This window comes from Carassius carassius, chromosome 21 (assembly GCF_963082965.1).
Source record: "Carassius carassius chromosome 21, fCarCar2.1, whole genome shotgun sequence".
In the NCBI taxonomy this organism is placed as follows: domain Eukaryota; kingdom Metazoa; phylum Chordata; class Actinopteri; order Cypriniformes; family Cyprinidae; genus Carassius; species Carassius carassius.
This window is the reverse complement of record NC_081775.1, coordinates 28,275,596-28,295,305: the sequence shown is the minus strand read 5'-3', so window position 1 is coordinate 28,295,305 and position 19,710 is coordinate 28,275,596. Positions and strand designations below refer to the sequence as shown.

At 35.3% G+C, this 19,710-nt stretch overlaps 2 protein-coding genes across 6 annotated transcripts in view; both read left to right on the top strand.

Moving 5' to 3' along the window:
- The window catches only part of LOC132098061 (FYVE, RhoGEF and PH domain-containing protein 1-like), a 47,041-nt gene that overhangs the window by 16,934 nt on the left and 10,397 nt on the right, over positions 1-19,710 (top strand). The window contains exons 1-4 of one of the 5 annotated variants that reach the window (XM_059504174.1): positions 4,140-4,504; positions 16,586-16,744; positions 17,728-17,914; positions 18,818-19,472. In XM_059504174.1, the coding sequence (XP_059360157.1) occupies positions 4,447-4,504; positions 16,586-16,744; positions 17,728-17,914; positions 18,818-19,472 (1,059 nt within the window). In that variant the 5' untranslated portion in view covers positions 4,140-4,446. Of the gene's footprint in view, positions 1-4,139; positions 4,505-16,531; positions 16,745-17,727; positions 17,915-17,935; positions 18,044-18,817; positions 19,473-19,710 lie in introns of those variants that run through there. The other 4 variants (XM_059504173.1, XM_059504172.1, XM_059504171.1 and 1 more) reach the window with 4 other exon arrangements.
- cxxc1a (CXXC finger protein 1a) overlaps positions 1,689-19,710 on the top strand; it is a 76,437-nt gene continuing 58,415 nt past the window's right edge. Inside the window, exon 1 of the mRNA XM_059504176.1 lies at positions 1,689-1,699. The gene's annotated coding sequence lies outside the window, so the exon portion shown is untranslated. The remainder of the gene's footprint in view (positions 1,700-19,710) is intronic.

The following is a 19,710-nucleotide window of genomic DNA, read 5'->3' as shown; positions in this document are numbered from 1 at the left end:
GGACCTCTCACAAATACAATAATTACATACTGTAATGATAAAAGTTTCGTAATCTTCGGGAAGAAGGAGGCGGGAACCGGCGGACAATCAAACAACATTTTAATAATTTAAAATAAACACAAAACAGCGCACCAGCCCCTCACGGACGATTGGTGCGCACAAATAAAATGAAACCAAAACACAACTAAAAGCCCAGGCCTGGTCCTCTCTCGTCCTTCACTGTGGTCGCTCCAGTTTTATATCCTTCCATCTCCTCCGTGGGCCTCGAGACCGGCGGGTCGAACAGGTGTAGCTCATCTCCAATCACTCCACCGGCCTCGCTCCCATGTCCCTCGGCCCCGCCCCACTCGTCACATACCCCCATCGCGCCTCGCAGGCCGGGGGGTACTCCCGAGACTGCGCTCTACTCCCCCCCCCTCCCTCCGGGGAGGACCGCTCACGGGGACCTGCGGGAACTTGGGGGTAGGACAGGTGTAGCTCATCTCCAATCACTCCACCGGCCTCGCTCCCATGTCCCTCGGCCCCGCCCCACTCGTCACACATACGTACATGCATACATAAATAAATGTTTTTTTGCTTATTTCAGGGGCCGCTTATATTTACATTTACATTTATGCATTTAGCAGACGCTTTTATCCAAAGCAACTTACAGTATTTTCAGACTATACATTATTTTACCATTATGTACATCTATTTTTATATACGTACATCTATTTATATATATATATATATATATATTTATTATTATTCGTTTTTTCTTTTCAATGTTTGTTTGTATTAAGGTTTTGTTTACTTTATATTTCCTAGGGCCACTCACATTTATTTATTTATTTATTTATTATTAATCTATTTAGAAAATATGAATGCTGTTTGCCGGTGTGTGTCTAAGCTCACATGTGAGTCACTGGCCTGTGGCATTTAGCCTTGGGATGCTGTCAGTGAGCATGCGCTCTGTGTTGAACTCACAATAATGGGCCGTGTGACAGTAGGCAGATGGCCTTCTCTCTAGGGAAATCAGGGGGGTAAATCTCTCCATTTAAAGCCTAATACCTGTGCCAGGGTCTGAGAGAACAACAGCACTGCCGACCCAGCAGGGTTGAGGAAAATTAAAGAAAAACGGAGGGAGAGATGGGGCAAACCCGTGCCACGTAAACTAGTCATTCTCTGTGCGAGAGGATTATTCAGACCTTTGACAGCAGCACAGACTTACACCATCACAAATGATCCTAGATGCACGCTATAGCATGATGTGTCTGGAGGGAAGCAGCTGGGTGTAAATTGTGTGACCTCAGAGATCATTCAGGCACGATTCTTTACTTGATGTCACTGCTGCAGAGAAATTTGTGTGACACACTTTTGTATTTCTGTGTCAGACTTCATTATTGTGTTCTCAGGCTCATCTCGATGTCCTAAACACTACATTAATCCGGCTTGAAACCCATCTGGATGATTTGCAGTGGTTTGTCAACACCAGAAGCATTTGCTGAATCATTGCGCTTATTTACTTTACTGGATGTACGGCAGCCAAAATTTCACAAACCCTCAAGCTCCCTGAAGACTTTGGGCATTATACATTTTTAATATAGCAAAATATAAATATTATTTGAAATAAATATACTGCAAGCACACTTTTTAAGCAAACCATTTAACAGAAAGTTATAAAACATTTCTATAGTTAAAGTGAAATCGCCTTATTAGAATTTTAAAAGACTTTGTCTAATGCAATGAAATCCAGACATTGATTTACTATTTTTTTTAAAATATTTATTCTTTCATATTTTGTATTTTGAGGGAATTTCGTGGTACTAGACAATGTTTATCTGTAAAATATAAATATTAGGAAATATATGGCTGATTTGTCATTTTTACCCCCCAAAATTACTGTGTATTTTTGTATTTCCCATTCATTCTTTACCATTTTGATAGTCAAAATGTAAAATGTTTGGTCTAAAATGACTGCAGATCACTTGATCTTTACATTTATAAAATATGTGCTTATATCATTTGTTGAAGCAACATCTCTTTTAAGGACGGAGGCCACCTTTACAGAGCCCCGCACATGACATGCAAGAAAAAATAGATCATTTGTGCACACGATTTACTAATTCGTTCCCTCAATGTACTAAAACGTGCACACGATTACTATTGCATTCCCTCGATTTGTTAAATCGTGCACATGATTTAGCAAATTGAGCGAACGAATTAGGAAATCGTGCGCCCAATTTATAAATCGAGTGAACGAAATAGTTAATCAAGGGAACGCAATAGTAATCATGTGCATGATTTAGCCTAATATTTTTTTTCCTGCATGTCATGTGCGGGGCTCTGTACACCTTGGAAATATGCCAGCCAGTTATTTTTTATGCATAAATTACAGCTCCTATCTAAAGACTAAAATCTCCAGTAATGCAATAATATCTGACAACAATGGTATCATAAATTCATAAATTTAAAAATCATAAAAATGTCAGGCTGGCTCAGCTAATGCATATTCATGTTTCAGAGTTAAAATAGGTGATTGGCTCTTTTGACTAAAAGCTGAGACTTCCTATCCTTTACCTCCCATGTTTTATCATTATGGTTTCATTCATTCAATTTCCTACAAATGGCTTGTCTGTCTCCTCATAGTTGAAGTCAGTACATGTCGAAGATCACAGATAGGGTAACGTGTTTGATCATTTGTGATGCCTGTTTTTAAAAAGAGCCCAATTACACGGCACCACGCCTGCGGTTTAACTATAAGATGGTTATTCCATGAGTCACAGGCCCTCGATCTGTTGTAACCTTTTTAATTGTGTGCTTTTCTATAATGCATCAGTTCCATTATGCCATTTTAATAAGAATCACATCAACCTATTATTTTAGAGCAGAGAGATGATGTAGAGTAGAAATGTAGAAATATATATATAGTGTGTATTTTATATTTTTTGTTATTATATTATTTTGTTATATTTTTGTTTTTTTAAATAAATATTTTATTTATATATTTTTGTTTAAAAAACATTGTCCAAAAAACATGCTAGTAGCATTGTAATTTATTATTATTATTTTCTATATATTTCTTTTGGTTTGGTTTGTTTATTCATTTAATTTAATTTTAATTATTTATTTTTGTAAGTGTGCTGTTGAGTTGCATTCTTGAATACATGCATATACAGAAAGATCTTATATATTTTATATGACAGCTTTTTTTATATTATTTTATTTTGAAATAAACATTTTATTTAGATTTATTTAGATTTTAGTGATTTAAATGGTCCAAAATATAATTGTATTTCTTTCTTTCTTTCTTTCTTTCTTGTTTTTGTGCAGATAAACTGGCAGAGCATGTATTTGCATAAAAGTACCATACTAAATAAATAAATAAATAAATGTATGCATTTAGCTGACGCTTTTATCCAAAGCGACTTACAGTGCATTCAGGCTATCAATTTTTACCTATCATGTGTTCCTGGGGAATCAAACCCCCAACCTGGTAGCGCAATGCTCTACCAATTGACAGGAATGATACTATATGGTACTGGATGAGTTTTTTTTTCTTAGTGCTATACTGTAGTGTTTTTGTTGGAAAATACCTGGAGTACATGAATTTGAATACTGTGGTAAATATCAAATGAACATAATAATAGGCCTTCCATGTGATATCATTACTGTATTGCCATAATGCTTTTTGCAAGGCTGACACTAGCAATGTCAAGGCCATGAGTTTCGTTAGGAAACACATATATTAATGCATGTCTTAAATACATGAATCATCTTATTAAACTACATTCCTTAAACTGTAAGTGGCATTGGGTAGATAAAAATAAATACAACTTAATTAATAAATGTAACGTTAATGTCATAATAGCCTGCTGTGGAATATGTCAAAATACCATAGTGTTGCCAAGACACTTTTTGTAATAGAAAGCCTAATATGTAGAATATATATACAGCAGACACTGACACACACAAAAATCGTAGCATTTTGTTTTGAATGATAATATTAGCTGTATTATAAAATACACACAGTCCAAAGTAAACTGTTGTCAAGGAAACAGCCGAGGATGGTGAGGGTGATGGTGAGGGGAGGAGGGACCGTGTGTGTGTGTGTGTGTGTGTCAGGGCAGTCGGAGAGGGGTGGGGGGCGCAAGGGTGTGCGTAAGGGTGTATTTTTATTTCCTTATCATATCCGCATTTTCGGTGTCATCATGGCCACCGCTGCACAAACTTCTAATACATCGGTTTTAGTGTCGTTTTGGTGTCATTAGCGTGTTTTTGCGGCGGGTTTGTGTTGGAAACGCGTGGTCTCGAGGCGCTGGAGATGATTCTCCTCGCGTCTTAGATTCTCCGGTGGACTGGAAGAGCAACCGGGTTTGCGTTTATTTAGCGTTAATTGTATCCGTTAGATTTTTATTTCGTCCTTGAGCAACTGGGGGGGATTGTGTCTCCCCGTTCTGTATTTTAATGACTGGTTTTGTATTTTGCTGCGCGATGTACATGGATAAAACCAGTGTGCTTCGGGGTAAGAAGGTTTTTTTTTTGCGTTTCATATTTTATTTCGACATATTAAAGCATAATGTGTGCTTTCAAAACGAAATTGTGTCAATAACTGTAGTTTTAAGCACATGCAATGTAATGTATGCTCATCTGCAGCACCATATACACCATACACCATCATGGTCGGGATATTATACATGCATGTTCAATAGTTCAGTGTGTCAGTATGTAAAGTGGGTGTATTAACCATCTGCTGTCTATACATGAATAATTTGCATTGACATTTGATTATTTTCAGCATGCATTGTCATAAATTTTATATTTTGGCTTTGGGTAAAATGTAATGCTCTGATCCTGATTTTTTTTGGAGGGTGGGGGGTGAAGGGGGGGGGGGGGGGTTTACATGCAATGGAGTAAAATTAATGAACATGCACCTTTCCTATGCAAATCACACCAACATGCACATTTTGAATTGTCTGTGGAATACCGCTGGTGCTTCACCTACATTTTGCAGGCTGGTGCATCATGCCTGCTGCACACGGATGCATGGAGACATGCAGTGCAGCCTGACATGTAGACATGTGTGTGTGTGTGTGTGTGTGTGTGCAGGGCACTACTACTGCTGTCGCCGACCCCTGCGTTTGCAGTATGCGTGCCTTTTGAAGGTTATTTGACGATGCAGAGACGGCATGCACCTGCCATCATTAGGGAATGTGTGCTGTCGGTGTATTTGTTTGTGTTTCCATGTTGTTGTCAGGGTCTTGCTATGTGAATGCAATGTTGGTTTCAACATTCCATGTCTGATGAGCTGACAAGCTGTTATTTTAAAAATCAAAAAACATTGTATGATACATCAAAACAATGCCTGTTAGCTGTCAACTCACCACAGAGTGTGTGTGTGTCTGACTACAGTATCCATTTCAGCGATGCGTTCTTTCGGACGGCTGCATTTCGGAAATTAATGAACTACATTCAAGTTCATCTACTGGAAATTTATGCATCGGAAGTTTTCCCTGAAAACACTATTAAGTTTTATGCACTGGTGTTGTAATGTCCTTTTTGAAGCAATGCGTTGATTGATGTGTGGATTTGTGTAGATTTGTAGGAGATTGGGTGGCAGATGTGTGCAGTGGTGTTTTGCTGGTGTCTGACCCATTAACGCAGCCTTCAGAGGCACAGATGTCTACGCCGGGTTTAATCTGCATTATTGACCACCTTCAGTAGGTCACCTAATAGAGTCTTTAAGCTTATGTTGTTCTGACTGCAGTAGTTTTCTTAAAGGAATAGTTCACCAAAATTTTAAACTTGCCCACTTGCTCACAAGTGGATCCTCTGCAGTGAATGGGTTCCGTCTGAATGAGAGTCCAAACAGCTGATTAAAACATCACAATAATCCACAAGTAATCCACACCACTCCAGACCAGTCCATCAATTAACATCTTGTGAAGGAGAAAAAAATATAAAAACTATTGCAGATCAAGCACCATTTACATGTGGATTATGGACTCTTAATTGGACCAAAAGCAACTGTTGAAATTTAAAATGCCTTGATTTATTTGTTTGTTACAAAGAAGCAATATTCACTATGTCAATTGATGTGTGTGGATTACTTGTGGAATACAGTGATGTTTTTTTCAGATGTTTGGACTCTCATTCTGACGGCACCCATTCACTGCACAGCATCCATTGGTCAGCAAGTGATGTAATGCTAAATTTCTCAAAATCTGTTTCAATAAATAAATAATTGAAGCTGGACCATGTTGGATGTCTTGTCGGTGAGAAAATTTTAAGCAAATCTTCAGTTTTAGATTAACTATACCTTTAAAGGCACGGCACTAAAGGCAAGATTAGTTTTTTCATTCATTGGTCAAAGAGATCTTGGGCTATTTGGCATTTCATAATGTGTTTTTGAGACTACTGGAAAGAAAACAAATACACTTATAAGTGTTTATTTTATTGCACTTTATAATATTTCAGTTACAATCTCTTTAAAGGCTTAGAGTTTTCTGCTGCACTGAATCAGAAATCTCTTCATTTCAGTAGCACTGACATACACTCAACTTTACAGTTTATTCATATCTATATTCTGAATTCCTTATTATATTCTAAAACTAGTATTTTGAACCTGTCTTCAACCAGTCTTCAGATTTCTGTTCTTCAGATATATTCAGATTAGTGCAAGAACACTTAAAAAGTCTTTGCAAGTCTTAATTAATTAACTGGGGAAAATGGTGATATCTATTAGCACAGTTTTTACCCTCTTCCCTTGAGACAGCTTTGCCTTAAACCTTCCAAAGACTCCAGTAATGTTTCCCTGCAGATTTTCAGACAGCTTTTCTGCTGCTGTGATAAAGACTTGTTTTTCTGCTTCACAGGCTGTGCATTGTTATGCAGTGTCATCTTCGTTTGCGTCTTGGCTGGGTTTAGATGAGAGCAAATCTTTTTGTGTATTGTGTAGTTGTCTGTAGCATCTGCGTGTTGACTGTCCTGTCAGTGCATACGCTCCTGATCAGGATAAAAATAGTCCTTCTGTTTCAACACGAGAGAAACTTTGCTCTCACCAGCGTGTCTTTCTGTAGCCGCAGTGGCTTGATGTTTGCTGTTATGCTTTATATTCTCTGCATGTTGAGATGAGCAGAAAAAAAACTGACGTCTGGCATTTCTGTGGAGCCTGTTTCCATTCCATATCGGTGAGCTCATGAAATATTTATGGGAAGTCACATAAGATTGATGAATCAGCAAAGTGGTGTGCTTCTAAATCTCTTATTGATCCTGAATTGACTGAAAGGCGCAGGGATTCTGACTGGTCATGTTATTGGAGCATGAGGAAGCCCTAATCACAGACTGACACATCTCTAACCACAACTGTCCCTATTTGCTCTTATTTCCAAAACACATGCATTGACCAAGATATCAGAAAGACTGAAATGGTGTAGCTTCTTTGTAAGAGAATAAAAAAACAAAAACAAGATGAGGAATAAAGTGAGAAACGTGATTATAAATAATGAATAAAAATATAATTCAGTAAATACTGAAAAATATAGATTAATTTGACAATTTCACCCAATATTATTCTGATGTCATTAGAATTTAAACTCTACACTGTTCTGGGATTCGGAGGATTATTAAATGTTTAAAATATCTTGTATGTAAAGCATGCTTATTTATCATCATGCTAAATGCAGCAAAAACAGTAATTTTGGGAAATATGAAAAAAATGTAAAACACTTTTGTAATATATTTTAAAATATCATTTATTTCTGTGATGCACAGATGCATTTATATATATATATATATATATATATATATATATATATATATATATATATATATATATATATATATATATATATATATATATATATATATATATATATATATATATATATAAATGTTTTTTTTCTCCCCAGGATCCTTTGATGAATAGAAAGTTTAAAAAACATTTATTTAAAAATAGACATATTTTGTAACATTATACATATCTGTCACTAAATAAAAGCAACAATGACTTCCAAAATAATAAAAAAAAATCTTGCAGACCCCAAACAGTACTGAATAACTGAGAAGGAAACCGCATGGTTTGAATTTTGAGTGTATACAGTATGCAGTAAATATTTCTTTTTCAATGTTGACAAAACAAAGCAAATATTATTATAATACATTTTACTGAAATAGTATAAGTAAATATTCTTTTTGTTTCAAAAATGTCACTTTTAATTCAATGTTACTTGCAAGCAATTATGTTTTTTTATAATTCATTCTGAAATTTAAGTTCAGATTGTTTTCAGTCTCCTTCTCTTGCAGTGTGAAAAGCCAATATGTATCTGACAAGCCTTGAAGTGCATCATCATTCAAAGAGAGTTCCTGTGTGGTTTAATACTGTAGACATCAATCTGAATTGTGAAGATATAACCAATATCCTGACATCAGACCCATGGGGTGGAGATTTCTGCAGAGGTTGTCAAACGTGAGTCTGCTGTGCCTCAGTGTCTAGCCAGCAATACCTCCACCTGCCTCCACCAGACCACAGCTCATTTTTTACAGGCCTCTTGGCACCATTTAGGAGAAAAATTTGACCTGTGTCCTAATGTGTGAATGTCTTTAATAGTCACTTCCTTGCAGTGCAGGTGCAGTACATCCTGTTTGCTCATGTACAAGGTGTGCGCCGATGTCCTGATTTTACACTCAGAGTTTGACCTTGAAATCTTTTAGTCAGGCTGGCAGTTTCTTTTAGGTTCAGTTGTGACTGAAGAACTGCTCATTAACATATTGCTAAATAGTTCACTGTGGACAATGCAAACGTTTACAGTCAATAGGATCTAGCTCTGAATGTCTTCAAAGTGGTTTTGTTAGAGAAGCTGGTGAGGCAGATGTTTTATTGAATCATGGGTAATTCAGATTATGCTTACAGACGTCCGTCAGCTTCCCATTGGAAGTTAATTTCTAATTCAACTAAAAAAAAAAAGAAATTCTGTCATCGTTTACAAGTTGTTTCAAAAGCTGTACGATGGGGTGTGCGATATTAAAATAAAATGGATATTTGAGATTTTGACTATAACAATAATTAGACAATATTTGTGTTTGCACTGACAAAAATGGTAATGAAACCATTTCCACTCAGAAGTTGCTTGTAAATTTCACAAAACCAAACATTTTTAAGTATAAAGTCTAAAGTGTTTTCTTTTAAAATCTTTTAATAGTTTATTAAAAACTTTGGAAAATAATTTTTTGCAGTGTACCTGGAATGGTCTGTTATGGACAGCTGTCTATACTGAAGTTTTTCATATTTTTTCATATTATGTGTGGAGTTAGTTTATAACAGTGACAGAAATAAACTACGAGTCTAATACGTATTCATTATGAGGGAATATTTTCCCCGTAAACTGATTTCCAAAGGATTTTTTACCTTTATAATGGCATTTTATATAACCTTGGAAGTATGCCTTTGCACAATTTGTCAATAAATTCAATAAATTCAGTCTTTGCACTGCAGAAGTTGCATCTGAAGTGGTATTTAGGTATATTTAAACAGACTGTTTAATGCAGCTGTGGACAAATGTTAAAAAAGACAATATTTTGTCTAAAATCTAACTCACAAAGTGTGAACTTGTTAATGTATTTAACTGTTTTATTGTTTATTTAACTGTTTTATAAGTCAGTATGACAATTGCAATTGTGCTCTTGTTTATATGATATTGGCTCGTTTATGGATCACGTGAAGTTACAAATTTTATCTCATAAAACTAATCTTCTGATCAAACTTGTAATCAAAATTACATTAGGCTTTTTTTTGGTGTGTGGGAAAAGCATATTAAATACACCAGATATGTAAACAATGCAAAAAAATGTTTAACTATACAACTGGATATGAATATGAGACACAGCCAGTGTTGGGAAGGTTACTTTGGAAATGTAATAGGTTACAGATTACAAGTTACCCTGTTTAAAATGTAATAGTAGTGTAACTTTTTCAATTACTTTATTAAAGTAATGTAACTAATTACTTTTAAGTACTTTTTGATTACTTTTCTAAATTTGTGAAAATTAAAGAATAATAAATAAAAGCATATACATGAACTTAAATACAGTTATCTAATAAGCATGTGACATATTCTGTGTAATAAACTCCTGAAACATTGGTGTCTCTTTGTATATGATGATAGTTTTCTCAAAATAAGTAAAATGCACATGAAGTGACAGAGCAGTTCTAGAAATTATGTTTATGTGCTCGTGTACTCCTACAGTATATTGAGATGGCAGAGGTTGAAAACGCTGCGAGCTTCAGTAGGCCAATGTGTAGTAAATGAAACCATGTCTTTGCCATTAATTTACAGGAGGGGCGGACTGGGAAAAAAATTCAGACTGGAAAATTCAAACTCATACAAACAAATTCATGGACAAAACTATTTTTTTGTATGGACCTGACATAAAAAAAGGTTTAAATCTTTAATTTGGGGACATGCAAAATAATTTAAAGTTCTCTCCTGAACTGCACCTTCACTTCTATTTTTCTCTTCAGTCTCTTTATTTTGCCCTGTTATCCATCTCTGTCATGACTTTAATACTCAAGATTGAACAAAACTATACTTAACAATACAATACTCTACAATACTACAATATCTTTATAGAAAAATCCTAATACTGTACACGAGTCATGTTTTTCCCTTACAAAAAATTACCATGCTTTTATTAGCCTATATAAAATAACCTTGTTTTGTTTTTTTGCAAATGGATTTGTATTTATTTTTAAATAAATACATTTGTAAAATAATTTTACATTTTTGGTAACCACAGTTAAACAATAGTAACCATTTTCTCTGGATTTATAGTTAAATATTAAAATGTTAATTTTCGTAAGGGTTGTGTTGTTGTCTGTCGTAGCTCCCCCTAAACCTATAAAAAAAATCTGAATTTTTTTTCAGCTAAATTCCTACTATAACATTACAACAGATAATAATGATGTCCTTTATATAGTATTTTGAGTGATGACTGATGAGCAACGTGCTGCTGCTTGATTAATTAAATAAAAAAACAAAGACAAAAAAGCATCTTTACAGATGAAACTGACCTGAAACCCTGAACAGTAGTTCTGCTTCTCTGCTCCAGCTGTGCGCTTCCACAGTCCTCTCTCTCTCTCGCATTGATTACTCTGAGTCTGATCCAAACTGTTTGGCGGAGGCACGGAGAGCGCGCGAGTCATGACTAACACTTCATGACTTATTAGAGATTTAATTATCAAATGGCGGATTCGCAAATGATCGCTTTAGTATACAATAATGATATTAAATAGTGGGGTAAAATCGGCTGCCAGGCCACCGGGAATTGTCCCGGTTCTCCCGGTGTCCAGTCCGCGCCTGATTTCCACAGACACGCAGAATGTGCAAATCATATATTGCATTTTTGGGGCTTAATATTCACAGACTAGTCGATGTCATGTTTTGATTCAAGTGTACTGACCTACTTTTGATTTAGTCATCCAAAATGTGGCATATTCCGTCCGCGTTAGGCATTCCGTTTTTATGACTGGATTCTACGAACCAGACTGTGTTTCCGCATCCCGGAAATTATTAGGGCGGTATGTCTCAGAATAGTCAGTGCAATTTGGGAAAGAAATCAGTTAAATCTGTATGTGGATGTGTGTAAATATTCAAATGTAATCCCCTTTGTAATCGTTAAAAATTTCATAAGTAACTGTAATTTAATTACTCATTTTTTCGTAGTAACTGTAACTAATTACAGTTACAATAATTTTGTAATTAAATTACGTAACGCCGTTACATGTAACTAGTTACTCCCCAACACTGGACACAGCTTATAGGAAAAAATGGCCCCATATATCTTGAATTTTTGTAGATGATGCATATTTTGTAAATCTTTCATGCAACACAAAATAAAAAAACTAAAATCCAGACTGCAGTAGTGACAGGGCATTGTTAGCAGAGGCTGTGAAGATGCTCCAAAAAAGACTTAAAAGTGCCAGAACTTCTCTTTTTCATATGGATTAGGAATGACTAGAGGGTGAATTATTCCTTTAATAAACTGCTGCCAAAGCATGTCAAGGATTAATCTTTAGTCTCTGAATTGAAGAGCAGTACAGCATATTTTTACTCCAGTAGTATGTCAGTCTCTGCTTTATCTTTATGGCCCTAAAAGCCCCCGTCTGCACTTTATGCCTTCAGGAGAAATGGAGCATGACAATATCAGTCAGTCAGAAGTAAACTTCTCAAAAGGAAGACGCCTGTGTGAAGCGTATTTCTGCAGTGCTTTATTTTGATGACATTGAATTTGCAGCATGAACATGCAATGCTAGTCTTCATTAAAATGCATGCATGCCCATCTGTTTAGATGTCTTGATGAATTTGTGCCTGAATTGACTTGGAAAGATTTTTTTTTTCTCTGTCTGCTGTGGAAAAAGAAGTCTGTCTCAGAGACCATGTGAGAAACTAGAATATAAATTTAACAGTTGGTTTCTGGGTTGATCTCTGTTAAAATTCCAGTTTTGAAATGTTATTTTGAGGAGTAAGCTTGTATAATTAGCTTTAAGCAAAACTCTTTATCGTGGCATTATTGCTCATATGTAGGGTAATATATCTGAACAAACCCATTTGAATAAGTATTACATTTCAGCATGTGAATATGAATGATTTCTCAAAACAAGAACAGTGTGCTGTTGCTTTTCTAAGCATTTATTTTTTACAATTTTCAACTGGCAGCTGATAAAATTAGAAAAAACTTTAGACTTACACTGAAGAGGTGTATCTAGAAACAAGAACATCGAGACTTCAAAGCAGACTGACATGTGTCAAAGTAATTCACGTAACACCCTAAAAATCATTCATCAGGGTTACTATAAATCAAATCTAAAAGTCAAGTTCATTTTATTTTGGATAGCACTTTTAACAATACACATTGCTTTATAGAAAACTATTGTTTATATTGATAATATCCTTATATTTTTATTCTTTATAGTTGCATTCAGCAGAGTCAGGTGATAATATATTTTACAATGATGCAATGAAAAAAAAATATTTAGAAATTGTTATTGTAAATTTCACAAATAATTACAAAAAACTCACCACTAACACATTTATTTAAACATGAAATTTTGAAATAGACAACACTAAAATAGTATTTTCTTGTAAAATGTACACCAGTTATTGCGTTTCTATACACTGTAGTGTATATATAATTTTACGAATACATATAAAAATTGCTACATTAAAATATATTAAACTAACTGAATTAAAAGTTCAGTTATAGTTGTCAAGGCAGCATTTCTTATTTTCATTTAACTTTACTTGATGTACTGAAATATTTAAAAGTGAAAAATGAGTGTAAACTAGCCTATATAGACATATTAAAATCAAATCAAAATGACAAAAACACAAAAAATTACTAAAACTTTAACTATGTTTTAGACTTGTGCCGGTATTCGGTAATGCATATATCACTGTAATGAATATGCACAATATTGTTATTGTGGGCACTTCTAAATACCATGAATAATTATATATCACAAGTTATTCAGAATTTGGAATGCATTTTAAGAATACTATTCCCATCAACTGGTCAAAATGCACAACACCGCTGTCTGCTGCTTGAAAGACTGCGCTCTGATGTAAACAAGCACGTAAGAGAAGCACATGGAGGAACACGTGGCTGAATGAAAGCACATTCACTCTCTGACAGCAGATGGCGCTAAACCGCAGAAAACGCAGTCCTTACCTTTGAAACACCACAAATAAACCAGCTGGCCTACTTTCTAAAACATATTTAATAATTTAAAATAGCCAATCAGATTTGTGTGTTTGCTATGATGTTCATCACAATGCCAAATACTTAAGTATTAAGTCTTAATAGGCTATTTTAATGTGGACTACAACATGACATAGAAATTGTTTGAAAGTTTTTTTATTTTTTTATTGTTAATTTACATTTTACATTAGGGCTTTATTTTAACATTAGTTAATTCATTAGGTAACATAAACTGCCAATGAAAATTTTTTCTGAACATTCATTCATCTTAGGTATTCCAATATTTAATAACACGTTGATAAAATCTAAAGTTGCAACTGTATTATTTAATGAGCTAACATGAACTAAAACTTTTATTTTTTAACAAAGATTAATATTTCTGTAGCAAATGTAGCTATTGCTCATTGTGAATGTTAATGGTGAACTATAGAGATCTTATTGTAAAGTGATACCTATGTTCTTTTGCACTTTAATCGGTGCAAAACTTTTAACTTTATATATTTTTCTGTATTGCTTTATTGTATTTAATGTTCAGTTTTATGTTCAGTTATTTTTGTTATAAGAAAAACAGTTTTTTAACCTGTTATAGTGTATTATGAACACTTTTTTTAAAAATAAATTTCAATACCGTGATAATACCGTTTACCGTGATATAAGCATGAGCAATTAATTGCAACAGGAAAATTTTATACCGGCATATCTCTATTATGTTTTAATATAAAGAACTAAATCTAAAATCTAAAATCTAAATATAAACAAAAAGTAGCTAAACTATATAAAAAACACTTCCACCCAGGATACAATACCAACCATAAAGCGTAGTATATTCCTGCTATTTGCAATAACAATACAAAGACGATCACTAAAAAAAAATATTTTAAAACATTTGATTTTCTTTATATGCCCTAAAAACACCACATAAGACAGGATAGTGTAGTCCCGCTATTTGAAATATGAATAAAAAGACGATTACTAAAAATGAATTTGAACAGTTTATATTATCTTTATATGCCTTTCAAGTGGATGTGTTTTGGACACGCCTGTTCTTTTGATACATATTTAATCTGTCCCAGCTCCAGCGGGCTTGTAGGTCACAGCACACATCCCTTTCCCATACAGGAACTCCAGATCAAATCTGCGGCTAGAATAAGTCTGGTTTTCTCCCTCGCTAGCCTTTCTTCACCTTTAAGTCATTTTGGTGGAGCATGTGGAAGTCATTTCAGCCCCCTGCCTTCACTAGCTGGTATGAGTGTCGACATATGGAACCAATTAGCTCTTTGTAGGGGGACAGACAAGCTTTTTTTTAAATGGCAACGTCATTAAGACGGCGGGTCTGCCCACCATCTGACCCGTCCGTGCCACCTTAAGAAATTTCAACAAGATTTTTCCTGTACATGATCATTTTGATCAAAGCCCTTCAAGTCATATTTACATGTGCATAGTTTTTAGCTGTGAATTTCGTTATGTCACTAGATCCAAACTCACGATGTTTTGGGCTGATTGAGCTGAACAGGCAAATATACACAGTAGTGACTGGCACTTTAACACACTGACCTACTTAACACACGACGGCGCTCTACTGCTCTCCTAGTTTACCCAGAAGTCTTTTTACACAGTTTGATGTCATGTTCACATTGTGTCAGCACAAACCAGTGTGTAATTGAAGCCTAAGATTGATGTGGAGTATATACACAGACGTATCACTGGATCTGGACTCGCAGTTTATTGAGCCAGAGGTGATTTGTGTGATAACGTGTTGTACATGCTTTCTGCCATTCAGACACATCACTCAGCCGAACTGTAATCCATTACGCCCAGCCAGCTCCATTAAATTAGACTGAATTGAATTTGCCCATCTTGTTTTCCTCTCTCATGTTGATTCTTAAAGTGTTTCCTGTCTGAGATGATCATGCTAGCAACAGTTTTTACCTTTCGAATGGCGGTGGATTGAATTTTTGCATTATTGAAAAATTAAATTTTGCAACATCTTTTAAAGATAAGCATTTCTGTTCTCATTAACATGAGGTTATTTTCATTTCTGTTCAAAAGTTCGCTTATTGCTTTTATTCAGCAAGAATGCATTAAATAAATCAAAAGTGATCATAAAGACATTTCTAATAAAGATTTTCATTTCTAATAAATTTCTACATCTAGCTAACATTATATTAGACTGATTTCTAAAGGATCATGTGACACTGAAGACTGGAGTAATGATGTTGAAAATTCAGCTTTGATCACAGGAATAAATTACGTTTTTAAATATATTCAAAATAAAAAATTTCAATTGTAATAATATTTCACATTATTACTGTTTTTACTGTATTTTTGATCAGATAAATGCAGTCTCGGTGAGCAATAAGAGACCTCTTTTAAAACCATTCAATCTTACTGACCCCAAACTTTTGAACAACACATCAGTCCATCTCTCTGTAAAAATAAACACAAACGCATCATGTTTCTGTTTCTCAATTTTTTTTCTCATTGTTGTGGTGGCTTCATTCACATGTTCTTAAGAAAAACATTCAGCATCTTACATAGCCAATTTTATTCACATTAACGGCCCTAATGGGAACTCGGTGTATTGTGTACATGCTGCTGTTATATCACAAAGCTCTGGCTATGAAAGAGAGAGTAGTGCATTTCAACTCAAACAAGTCTCATTTCGGCCAAAAACCTACTCAAATGAAACCAGTAACAAGTTATTGGTTTTTAACTGATAAAGAACACCAGGCATGGTTTGCTCCCTTCATTCAGATTCTCCAATTCAAAGCGAGTCTGCACTCTCTCTTTCTGTCAGGCCCATCCTCCACCAGTCCACGGCTTCTAACCAAGAGTCTGTCTCTTGAGCCAGGCCCCTGCCTCGGAGCCCACGAGACCCCACAGCGCCTCTGCTCTGACCCTGGACCCCAGGAAGCACAGGACTGCAATGGCACAAGTGAGGATGGACCTCAGGACGTCCCGGCTCCACCCCCTAAAACACGCCCACCTTTACCTGGGCCAAAGCCTCAAGGTACGTTCTGTACATTTAAAGGGATAGTTCAGCCAAAAATTTTACTTCTGTCATCATTTACTCACCATTATGACACAAAATAATATATTTTGAAGAATGACCAAGCTCTTTGTTTCTATACAATTCACAAATACAGTGAACACAGGACGTCAAGTTTAAAAAATGACAGAAAGGCAACTTTTATGCCATATTGCAAGTCTTGTGAAGCCATAAAATAGCTTTGAGGAAATGGCGGTGAATTTGTTGTTATTTATTTAAATATGCACATATGCAAATGAGATCCGAGAGCTAGTACCATTCAAAAGTTTGTGGTCGGCTAGATTTTTTTTATGTTTTGGAAAGATGTTTTTTATGTTCAACAAAGATGCATTTATTTGGTCAGAAATACAGTAGAAAAATGTGAAATATTATTACAATTTAAAGTGAATGTTTTCTATTTGAATGTATTTCAAAATGTCATTTATTCCCGTGATTAAAGCTGAATTTTCAGCATCATTACTCCAGTCTTCAGTGCCACATGATCCTTCAGAAATCATTCTAATATGAATATCTGCTGCTGATGAAACATTTCTTCTTATTAATAATTTTGGAGGAAAAACATGCTGCTTTTTTAACATTATTATTTAACATTTTTAACATTTTTGTGGAAACTGTGATACCTTTTTTCAGAATTCATAAAGTTGTAAAGTTTAAGTCTAAAATTAAAAATCTTTTGAACAATAGTATATGTTTTATGCATATTTAAATATATGCAGAACTTATAACTAAATAGAGGTCACCATTATTTGAATGTTTACTGTATTCTCTTTTACCTCATGTTTAATTTATGATATAATATGCAATATTATGCAGTAATCTAATAAAAGTACTTGTTATTCTGCCCTGCTGCTCCAATTTAATATCTGTGTCTGTCTGTGGTGCAGTCATGTGATCGTGCACCAGTCTCAGTCTATTGATTTGCGTATTGATTTTGTCTCGTTCAGTGCCCCCGAAACCCCCTCATCTCCAGCAACAGAGCGCTCAACGGCCACGCCCCCCGGACAAGCCCCTCCCACCACCACCCTCCCGCCCACTCCCCGCCGACCCCCGCCAATCACGCGCCACCTTACCGAGAGCAGAGGGAAGCTCCTCCCCCACTTGTGTCCTCTCGCTCATCGAGAAGTTTGAGAGGTGAGAGATCACAATCATTCGAGCGCTTGTCACTGGAGCCGCTTTTTGATTATGGTAGATTATATTATTCATATCTACAGTTCTGATTTGGTGCTCTCGAGTAATGATATCTCCGTTTGTTGATCGCAGGTAAACAAGAAGTTATATTTTTAATCTCACTGCCAGAAATGATTTATGAATCAGTATTTTTGTCTTGTTTTTCAGTAAAAAATATTTAAGCATCCTGAAAACAAAATGTACTTGAGAAGCAGAATTGCATAATATATTAAGAATTTTTTTTTTAAACATACATCTTACTAAAATGATCGTTTTATTTACTTTGGCTTAAAAATTAAGGTAAAGCAATATGTACTTTAGAAGAATTTCATAAGATATTAAGACTTTTTAGAGAATATAGCTATAGGTTCTTAATTTTTTAAGCATAAATCTAAGCATTAAAATATTGTATTGTTCATACATGTATTTTTTTTTTCATTTACTTTAGTTTAAAATGTAACTAGGAAGAACAATTGCTTAAGATATTAAGATTTTACTTTTACGTTTAATTTGCCAACGGTGTAAGAAATAATTAATCCAATACATGTTGTCTGAAGTGTGTTAATTTATTTTTAAAGATACTGAGATAGACAAAAAACAAGACAAAAATACTAAAAGGAAATTGTATTATTATTACTATTAATATTTTATTTTATTTTATAAAATATTATTATAAATTATTTAATATTTGTATTATAGGCAAGGCAATTATATTATATTTTTAATGTAATATTTTTTTTTTATTCATTTAATTTATTATATTATTTTAATACAGTGCTCACAATGTGGTGTTTTAAATATTTATATACATACATTTAGAAATATATTTTTGTCGTATGTTACTTTTTTTCCTTTTTTTTTTTTTAGAGAGCAGATCATTGTGGTCCCAGATATCACTGGGGGAGTGATGTGTACCCCACGGGTCCCCGAACAGCAGGCCGCTTCTGGGTCTGAGTTCATCCTGCCCTGCACGTTCCTTCAGGATCCACTAGAGGCGCCGCTGGCCGAGGAGGAGGTCGAGAAGGAAGATGAGGTGGATGAAACCGAGGAGGATGACCGTGAACTCGGGGCGACCTGCTCAGAAAAGCGTCTCTCTATGGAATCAGGCTATGGTGCCTCTGATAAACTGCTGGACACCATGGAAATGAGGGACCTCACAGCCAACCAATCAGAAATCCCCTCGGAACGCTTGTCCCTCCCTCCGTCACAGATGGATGGCAAGCTTGCCAATAGAGACAGTGGTATCGACAGCATCAGCTCGCCCTCACACAGCGAGGAGCTCTGCTTCGTCGGGGACGAGGATCGGGTTGGTCACGAGAGGGAGATTTGCCCCTGCAGTCCAGGGCCCGGGCTTCCTTGCAGCTATGCCGAGGGGCCTGAAGGAGAGGGGGCCAGCGGTGTGGAGGGGGGCAGAGACTCAGAGGGAGACAGTGATATGGAGGAGGGCAGTGGGGATGAGAGTGAGATGAACCCCATGGCTCTTCAACCTCTGCCTAAAGCTGAACGACAGAACTCCGTTGAGGTGAGGATTCATATATGCATCTATTTGATTAAATAATTTAGTCATGGATTAATCTCACTCTTGGTAACAGGGTATTACCAAAGACTCAAGACTGACTTCCATATTGTGAATACACATAAAGACATACGTATACATGAACAGCTTAATTCATTCTAAGAGATAAATGAAAAATTTAGTGCAAGAAACCCTGACTAAAGTGTATAGTTTTAATATATGTATTTATAAATACAATATATTA